Source organism: Tachyglossus aculeatus, chromosome 2, assembly GCF_015852505.1.
Source record: "Tachyglossus aculeatus isolate mTacAcu1 chromosome 2, mTacAcu1.pri, whole genome shotgun sequence".
NCBI lineage: Eukaryota > Metazoa > Chordata > Mammalia > Monotremata > Tachyglossidae > Tachyglossus > Tachyglossus aculeatus.
The window spans coordinates 130775824-130786237 of record NC_052067.1 but is presented as its reverse complement, the minus strand read 5'-3'; the positions used below and the strand labels follow the sequence as shown (position 1 = coordinate 130786237).

Below are 10414 nucleotides of genomic sequence, written 5' to 3'. Positions count from 1 at the left end.
TATGTATATATGTTTGTACAGATTTATTACTCTATTTATTTATTTGACTTGTACATGTCTATTCTATTTATTTTATTTTGTTAGTATGTTTGGTTTTGTTCTCTGTCTCCCCCTTTTAGACTGTGAGTCCACTGTTGGGTAGGGACTGTCTCTATATGCTGCCAACTTGGACTTCCCAAGCGCTTAGTACAGTGCTCTGCACACAGTAAGTGCTCAATAAATACGATTGATGATGATGATGATGATTACTCTATTTATTTTACTTGTACATGTCTATTCTATTTATTTTATTTTGTTAATATGTTTGGTTTTGTTCTCTGTCTCCCCCTTCTAGACTGTGAGCCCACTGTTGGGTAGGGACTGTCTCTCTATGTTGCCAACTTGTATTTCCCAAGTGCTTAGTACAGTGCTCTGTACACAGTAAGCGCTCAATAAATATGATTGATTGATTGATTGATTGAGACACGGATTGTATCAGATCTCATAATCCTGTGTCTACCCTAGTGCTTAGCTAATAGTAAGAGCTTAATCAAGTAAAAAGCGGTCGCCTCCTCGCGCGTTGTCGGCTGGAGCCTGTTACTCCCTGCCTGTGCGGGCCAGGAGTTCCTTTCCCCTCGGCTGTTCCTTTCGCTGAGGTGGAGTGGGGCCTTTCTTAATAATAATAATAATAATAATAATAATAATAATAATGATGGTATTTGTTATCCACTTACTATGTGCCAAGCACTGTTCTAAACTCTGGGGCAGATACAAGGTCATCATGTTGTCCCACGTGGGGCTCACCATCTTAATCTCCATTGTGCAGATGAGGTAACTGAGGCCCAGAGAATCAATATTTATTTATTTATTTTACTTGTACATATCTATTCTATTTATTTTATTTTGTTAGTATGTTTGGTTTTGTTCTCTGTCTTCCCCTTTTAGACTGTGAGCCCACTGTTGGGTAGGGACTGTCTCTATATGTTGCCAATTTGTACTTTCCAAGCGCTTAGTACAGTGCTCTGCACACAGTAAGCGCTCAATAAATACGATTGATGATGATGATGATTGATCAATCAATCGCATTTATTGAGCGCTTACTGTGTGCAGAGCACTGTACTAAGCGCCTAAGTGAAGTGAAGTGACTTGCCCAAAGTCACACAGCCGACAAGTGGCGGAGCCGGGATTTGAACCCACAACCTCTGACTCCCAAGCCCGGGCTCTTTCCGCTAAACCACGCTGCTTCTCTCGGCCAGTCTCCAGCCCAGAGTGCGGCTGAGGGGAGCAGTCTGGCTTTCCGGAGACTGGGAAGCAGGAATCCTGAACCCTCCTTCAGGCTCCGCTGCTCCCGACTGTGAGCCCGTTGTTGGGTGGGGACCGTCTCTATATGTTGCCAACCTGTACTTCCCAAGCGCTTAGTACAGTGCTCTGCACACAGTAGGCGCTCAATAAATACAACTGAATGAATGAATGAATGACAGAGACCCAGTCAGGGCGGCGAATTAAAGACAACCCTCTCCATTTTAAAGAAAGGTAGTGGGCAGATACAGTAAAGGCTCAGCCCCATTTCTGACCCCAGGGACGCATCGTTGGACCGGATCTCCTTCTCACCCATGACGCTTATTGAGTCAATCAATCAATCATATTTATTGAGCACTTACTGTGTGCAGAGCACTGTACTAAGCGCTTGGGAAGTACAAGTTGGCAACATATACAGTCTCTACCCAACAGTGGGCTCACAGTCTAAAAGTCCTTACTGTGCGCAGAGCACTGTAAAAATAATAATAATAATAGTGGCATTTATTAAGCGCTTACTACGTGCAAAGCACTGTTGTAAGCGCTGGGGAGGTTACGAGGTGATCAGGTTGCCCCATGGGGGGCTCACGGTCTTAATCCCCATTTTACAGATGAGGTCACTGAGGCCCGGAGAAGTGAAGTGACCGGCCCAAAGTCACACAGCTGGCAATTGGCAGAGCTGGGATTTGAACCCATGACCTCTGACTCCAAAGCCCCTGTTCTTTCTCCTGAGCCATGCTGCTTCTCTGCTTGTTTACTGTACTAAACACTCAGGAGACACAATGCAATACAGTTCGTAGACACGATCCCCACTCTCTAGAATGTAATGTGGGCAGGGAATGTGTCTGTTTATTGTTGTATTGTACGCTCCCAAGCACTTAGTACAGTGCTCTGCACACAGTAAGCGCTCAATAAATATGACTGAATGAATGAAAGGATAATAGGGGAAGCAGCATGGCCTAATGCTCCTTCCCTTCCCCACAGCACCTGTATATATGTTTGTACATATTTATTACTCTATTTATTTTACTTGTACATATCTATCCTATTTATTTTATTTTGTTAGTATGTTTGGTTTTGTTCCCTGTCTCCCCCTTTTAGACCGTGAGCCCACTGTTGGGTAGGGCCTGTCTCTATATGTTGCCAACTTGTACTTCCCAAGCGCTTAGTACAGTGCTCTGCACACAGTAAGCGCTCAATAAATACAATTGATTGATTGATTGATTAATGGCAGAGACTGGGCCTGCAGTCAGAATCCCAAGCTCCGCCATTTGTCTGCTGTGTGACCTTGAGCGAGTCATTTCACTTCTCTGTGCCTCGGTTACCTCATGGGGCTGAAAACCGCGAGCCCCATGTGGGACATGGACTGTGCCCAACCTGATTAATCCGTATCTCCCCCAGTGCTTAATACAGTGCCTGGCACCTAGTAAGAGCTTAACAAAAACCATAAAAATAGGTCTAAGGGCGGGGAGACAGCTTGGCATCTTTTGATTTTGTTGAGTTCACCAGGCCACACTTGGGGCAATCATCAATTTTAGACGGTAAGCCCACTGTTGGGTAGGGCCCGTCTCTATATGTTGCCAACTTGTACTGCCCAAGCGCTTAGTACAGTGCTCTGCACACAGTAAGCGCTCAGTAAATACGATTGATGATGATGATGATGAATTTGTACTTCCCAAGCGCTTAGTACAGTGCTCTGCACACAGTAAGTGCTCAATAAATACGATTGATGATGATGATGATGAATTTGTACTTCCCAAGCGCTTAGTACAGTGCTCTGCACACAGTAAGCGCTCAGTAAATACGATTGATTGATTGATTGATCAGCGGGGGCCCTTCGTCTCAAATCCCACCCCGCCAAGCCTCTTTCTTGGAAACCTCCCGGCTGCTCTTGATATTAATCTAATTCAATCGTCGGGTCCGGTTACCTCTATTTGATCTAACCGATGATTCCGATCCCAATCCCAAATCGGCTCTCAGGCCGGGGCTCCCCCCTCCCCACGGGGACCCTGGCTGCCTCTCCTAGCAATCCTCGCGGAACACCAGAGAGGTGTTGGCCATTTTCCTGCGGTAGTCTTCATCAAATCGCTCGTTCTGGGCCACTGTGAAATGGTTCTTCCAGTCTCCGACCTCTCCTGGAAAACAACGAAAGAGAAATGGAATAGCCGAAGGAGAGCGAGATCATTCCCCTCATTAGGGGCTCCAAGGGACAACACCCAACTAGACTGGTTTTTCCACTCCGGGCATTTTAAGAGTTTTCCGAACAACTGAAACTCCCATCCCTGGGTTGGGAGGAATCGGGATGCCCCGGCCCTTCATCATCATCATCATCAATCGTATTTATTGAGCCCTTACTGTGTGCAGAGCACTGTACTAAGCGCTTGGGAAGTACAAATTCATCATCATCATCATCAATCATATTTATTGAGCGCTTACTGTGTGCAGAGCACTGGACTAAGCGCTTGGGAAGTACAAATTGGCAACATATAGAGACAGTCCCTACCCAACAGTGGGCTCACGGTCTAAAAGGGGGAGACAGAGAACAAAACCAAACATACTAACAAAATAAAATAAATAGAATAGATATGTACAAATAAATTAAATAAATAAATAAATAGGGTAAAAAAATATGTACAAACATATATACATACATACAGGCCCTTCCAACAGGCAACCGCTCACTGCAAGACTAATGTGACCGGAAAACGACGGCGCCAATCAATCTCTCGTATTTTACTGAGTGTTTACTGTGTGCAGAGCACTGTGTTCAGTAACAAGAAGAATAATTCTTCTGCGTGACCTTGGGCAGGTCACTTCAGCCTACTTTTGTATGCAGCGTGCAGTCTTTCGGTTTTGTTGACGCCTTTCCCCTGCATCAGAATCAGTCAACAGTAGTGACGTCGACTTGACCGGTTTTTAAATGATAAATAAATAATAATGGCATTTGTGAAGCGCTCACTATGTGCCAAGCACTGTTCTAAGCGCTGGGGAGGGGAAACAAGGTAATGAGGTTGTCCCGTGTGGGGCTCACAGTCTTCACCCCCATTTTGCAGAGGGGGGAACTGAGGCTCAGAGAAGCGAAGTGACTTGCCCGAGGTCACACAGCAGACATGGGGCAGAGCCGGGATTCGAACCTACGATCTCTGACTCCAAAGCCCGGGCTCTTTCCACTGTCACAGAAACGCTTCCAAATCTTGCAGGGTTTTTTGTACCTTTTAGAGGCTCGTTGACTTTTTATCCGCATCCCACGTTAATTTTAGTAGTTGGTCTGGACTCTGTAAAACACCTTTTTGCTTTTATTTCTAGTTGCTTCTGCCCCATGCTCATTACAGATTTATTACTCTATTGATTTATTTGTACATATGTACGATTCTATTTTTAGACTGTGAGCCCACTGTTGGGTAGGGACTGTCTCTATATGTTGCCAACTTGTACTTCCCAAGCGCTTAGTACAGTGCTCTGCACACGGTAAGCGCTCAATAAATACAATTGATTGATTGATTCTCTGTGCCTCAGTTACCTTGTCAGTAAAATGGGGATAAGAGTGGGAGCCCCATGCGGAGACTGTAAGCGCGTTGGTGGGCAGGGAATGGGAGCAGCGTGGCTCAGTGAAAAGAGCCTGGGCTTTGGAGTCAGAGGTCATGGGTTCAAATCCCGGCTCCGCCAACTGTCAGCTGGGTGACCTTGGGCAAGTCACGTAACTTCTCGGGGCCTCAGTTACCTCATCTGTAAAAATGGGGATTAAAATTGTGAGCCCCTCGTGGGACAACCTGATCACCTTGTAACCTCTGTAGCGCTTAGAACAGTGCTTTGCACATAGTAAGCGCTTAATACCATCATTATTATTATTACTATGGTACTCGTTAAGTGCTTACTGTGTGCCAAGCACTGTTCTAGGCACTAGGGTAGATACCAGTTAATCATTCAATCGTATTTATTGAGCGCTTACTGTGTGCAGAGCACTGTACTAAGCGCTTGCAACATCTAGAGACGGTCCCTACCCAACAGCGGGCTCACAGTCTAGAAGGGGGAGACAGGCAAGAAAACAAAACATATTAACAAAATTAAATAAATAGAATAGTTGGTATTCTGGGTGTTCACTGTGTTGGTCAGGTTGGACCCAGTCCTCGTCATTCATTCACATTTATTGAGCGCTTATTTAGTGCAGAGCAAGTGTTTAGTACAGTGCTCCGCACACAGTAAGCACTCAATAAATATGATTGAATGAATGAATGAAAGCGCTTGGGAGACTACAATAAACATCACATTCCCTGCCCACCATGAGCTTACAGTCTCCACATGGGGCTCGCACTCTTATCCCCATTTTACGGACAAGGTAACTGAGGCACAGAGAAGTGAAGTGACCTGCCCAAGGCCACGCAACAGAGGTGTGGGGGAGCCGGGATTAGAACTCATGTCCTTCCTGCGCTCTACGCACCAAGCCATGCTGCTTCTCTAAGTGTTTGGGAGAATCTACTACGGCAGATTGGTAGGCACGTTTCTTACCCGAGAAGCAGCGTGGCTCAGCGGAAAGAGCCCGGGCTTGGGAGTCAGAGGTCCTGGGTTCTAATCCCGCCTCCGCCACTCGTCAGCTGGGTGACTTTGGGCAAGTCGCTTAACTACTCTGTGCCTCAGTTCCCTCATCTGGAAAATGGGGATTAAGACTGTAAGCCCCCCGTGGGACAACCTGATCACCTTGTAAACTCCCCAGCGCTTGGAACAGTGCTTTGCACAGAGTAAGCGCTTAACAAATGCCATCATTAATGGCATACAGGATACAAGGTGATCAGGTTGTCCCCCGTGGGGCTCACAGCCTTAATCCCCATTTTACAGATGAGGGAACTGAGGCACAGAGAAGTGAAGTGACTTGTCCAGAGTCACTTAATTAGTTAATTAATGAGCTAGAGGGGGAGGCAGACGTGAAAATAAATTACGACTCCGTTCCCAAATGCCATGGGGCAAATAAAGGGTACATAAGGAGCCCCTCCGCCCCCAGCCCAGCCCCACAGCACTTATGTATGTATCTGTCATTTTATTTATTTGTACTGATGTCTGTCTCCCCACCTCTAGACCGTGAGCTCGTTGTGGGCAGGGACTGTCACCGAGGAGAGTCTGGCTGAGGGAATGGTGGGTAGAGGCTGGGGTTGTCTTAATCATCATCAATCGTATTTATTGTATATATCAATCAATCAATCAATCGTATTTATTGAGCGCTTACTATGTGCAGAGTACTGTACTAAGCGTTTGGGAAGTACAAATTGGCAACACATAGAGACAGTCCCTACCCAACAGTGGGCTCACAGTCTAAAAGGGGGAGACAGAGAACAGAACCAAACATACCAACAAAATAAAATAAATAGGATAGAAATGTACAAGTAAAATAAATAAATAAATATATATATATGTATATATGTATATATGTTTGTACATATTTTTTTACTCTATTTATTTATTTATTTAATTTATTTGTACATATCTATTCTATTTATTTTATTTTGTTAGCATGTTTGGTTTTGTTCTCTGTCTCCCCCTTTTAGACTGTGAGCCCACTGTTGGGTAGGGACTGTCTCTATATGTTGCCAATTTGTACTTCCCAAGCGCTTAGTACAGTGCTCTGCACATAGTAAGCGCTCAATAAATACGATTGATGATGATGATGATTGAGCGCTTACTGTGTGCAGAGCACTGTACTAAGCGCTTGGGAAGTACAAATTGGCAACATATAGAGACAGTCCCTACCCAACAGTGGGCTCACTCAGTTGTATTTATTGAGCGCTTACTGCGTGCTGAGCACCGTACTAGGCGCTTATAATCATAAGAATGATGGTATTTCACCCCCCCCGCCTTACCTCCTTCCCCTCCCCACAGCACCTGTTTATATGTATATATGTTTGTACAGATTTATTACTCTATTTTTCTTGTACATATTTATTCTATTTATTTTATTTTGTTAATATGTCTTGTTTTGTTGTCTGTCTCCCCCTTCTAGACTGTGAGCCCGCTGTTGGGTAGGGACCGTCTCTACACGTTGCTAATTTGTACTTCCCAAGCGCCTAGTACAGTGCTCTGCACACAGTAAGCGCTCAATAAATACGACTGACTGAATGAATGAATGTTTACTGTTGTATTGGACTTTCCCAAGCGCTTAGTGCAGCGCTCTGCACACAGTAAGCACTTGGGTAGGGACTGTCTCTATATGTTGCCAACTTGTACTTCCCAAGCGCTTAGTACAGTGCTCTGCACACAGTAAGAGCTCAATAAATACGATTGATTGATTAATAAATACGATTGAATGAGTGAATGAATGAATGGAATGCCCTCCCTCCTCACATCACACAGATAATTGCTCTTCCCCTCTTCAAAGCCTTATTGAAAGCGCATCCTTCTGTGAGAGAAGCAGCATGGCTCAGTGGAAAGAGCCCGGGCTTTGGAGTCAGAGGTCATGGGTTCAAATCCCAGCCTCGTCAACTGTCAGCTGTGTGACTTTGGGCAAGTCACTTCACTTCTCTGGGCCTCAGTTCCCTCATCTGTAAAATGAGGAATAAGACTGTGAGTCCCCCGTGGGACAATCTGATCACCTTGTAACCTCCCCAGCGCTTAGAACAGTGTTTTGCACATAGTAAGTGTCTAATAAATGCCATTATTATTATTATTATTATCTCCTCCAAGAAGCCTTCCCTGACTAAGCCCTCCTCTCCTATTCTCCCACTCCCTTCTGCATCACCCTAACTTGCTCCTTCCTTCATCCTCCCTCCCAGCCCCACACCACATATGTGTAGATCTGCATAAAGATCTAATCCCGGCTCCGCCACTTGTTTGCTGTGTGACCTTGAGTCAGCCACTTCACTTCTCTGTGCCTCAGTTACCTCATCTGTAAAATGGGGATGGAGACCATGAACCTCACATGGGACAACCTGATTACCTTGCATCCACCCCAGCGCTTAGAACAGTGCCTGGTACATAGTAAGCGCTTAACAAAAAACACCATTATTATTCTTATATATCTGTAATGTATTATTTATTTAGCTATTTATGTCTGTTCATTCATTCATTCATTCAATCATATTTATTGAGCGCTTACTGTGTGCAGAGCACTGTACTAAGCGCTTGGGAAGTACAAGTCGGCAACATATAGAGACGGTCCCTACCTAATGGGCTCACAGTCTAGAAGGGGGAGACAGACAACGAAACAAAACAGGTAGACAGGTGTCAAAATCATCAGAACAAATAGAAAAACATCTGTCTCACCCTCTAGACTGTGAGCTCATTGTGGCAGGGAATGCGCTTACAACAGTGCTCGGCACATAGTAAGTGCATAACAAATACCATAATTATTGTTATAGTGTACTCTCCCAAGTGCTTAGTACAGTGCTTTACACACAGTATGCACTCAATAAATACGACTGAATTCATTCATGCATTCAATCGTATTTATTGAGCGCTTACTGTGTACAGAGCACTGCACTAAGCGCTTGGGAAGTACAAGTCGGCAACATATAGAGACGGTCCCTACCCAACAACGGGCTCACAGTCTAGAAGGGGGAGACAGACAACAAAACAAAACATGTGGACAGGTGTCAAGTCGTCAGAACAAACAGAATTAAAGCCAAATGCACATCATTAACAAAATAAATAGAAAATAAACAGAATAGTCAATATGTACATTTATGAATGATATGAATGATAAAATGAATACAAATTCATCCATTCAATCATATTCATTGGGTAGGGACCGTCTCTATATGTTGCCAACTTGTACTTCCCAAGCGCTTAGTACAGTGCTCTGCACACAGTAAGCGCTCAATAAATACGATTGAATGAATGAATGAATTCATTGAGCACTTACTGTGTGCAGAGCACTGTACTAAGCGCTTGTGGGAAGTACCAGTTGGCAACATATAGAGACGGTCCCTACCCAACAACGGGCTCACAGTCTAGAGGTGGGGACAAATCCAAGTGCAAGTGCGACGCAGAGACCGTTTCACGGAGTGTGGTGGGAGGTGACATAGAGGTGGGGTTAGGGCCCGTCCCCTTGATCAGTCGCCCCGCACTCATTCATTAATTCAATCATATTTACTAAGCGCTTACTGATTGCAGAACGCTGTACTAAGCGCTTGGCTCAGTGACTTACCCCAAGCCCCACCCTCCCCTAGACTTGTCCACCGCTCTAGATTTTCAGCACCTACAAGTCCGGAATTAGGACTCCGACAACAAGAAAATGGAGTCAAAATCAGATAATCATTCTAGACACCTTTTCTCATAAATGGGGAAACGGCTCAGTGACTTACAACAAGCCCCACCCTCCCCTAGAATTGCCCACCGCTCTAGATTTTCAGCACCTACAAGTCCGGAATTAGGACTCCGACAACAAGGAAATGGAGTCAAAATCAGATAATTATTCTAGACACCTTTTCTCATAAATGGGGAAATGGCTCAGTGACTTACTCCAAGCCCCACCCTCCCCTAGAATTGCCCACCGGTCTAGATTTTCAGCATCTAGAAGTCTGGAATTAGGACTCCGACAATAAGAAAATGGAGTCATAATCAGTACAGTGCTCTGCACACAGTAAGTGCTCAATCAATACAATTGATGATGATAATCAGATAATCATTCTAGACACCTTTTCTCATAAACGGGGAAACGGCTCAGTGACTTACTCCAAGCCCCACCCTCTCCTAGAATTGTCCACCGCTCTAGATTTTCAGCACCTACAAGTCTGGAATTAGGACTCCGACAACAAGAAAATGGAGTCATAATCAGTACAGTGCTCTGCACACAGTAAGCACTCAATCAATACAATTGATGATGATAATCAGATAATCATTCTAGACACCCTTTCTCATAAACGGGGAAACGGCTCAGTGACTTACGACAAGCCCCACCCTCCGCTAGAATTGTCCACCGCTCTAGATTTTCAGCACCTACAAGCCTGGAATTAGGACTCTGACAACAAGGAAATGGAGTCAAAATCAGATAATTATTCTAGACACCTTTTCTCATAAATGGGGAAATGGCTCAGTGACTTACTCCAAGCCCCACCCTCCCCTAGAATTGCCCACCGGTCTAGATTTTCAGCATCTAGAAGTCTGGAATTAGGACTCCGACAATAAGAAAATGGAGTCATAATCAGTACAGTGC

The 10414-nt window shown here is 44.8% G+C and overlaps 1 protein-coding gene across 1 annotated transcript in view; it reads right to left on the bottom strand.

Moving 5' to 3' along the window:
• Positions 1 to 3056: 3056 nt before the first annotated feature.
• The window catches only part of LOC119948167 (sulfotransferase 1C4-like), a 55924-nt gene continuing 48566 nt past the window's right edge, over positions 3057 to 10414 (bottom strand). Inside the window, exon 7 of the mRNA XM_038770104.1 lies at positions 3057 to 3410. Coding sequence (XP_038626032.1) covers positions 3298 to 3410 — 113 coding nt within the window. The 3' untranslated portion in view covers positions 3057 to 3297. The remainder of the gene's footprint in view (positions 3411 to 10414) is intronic.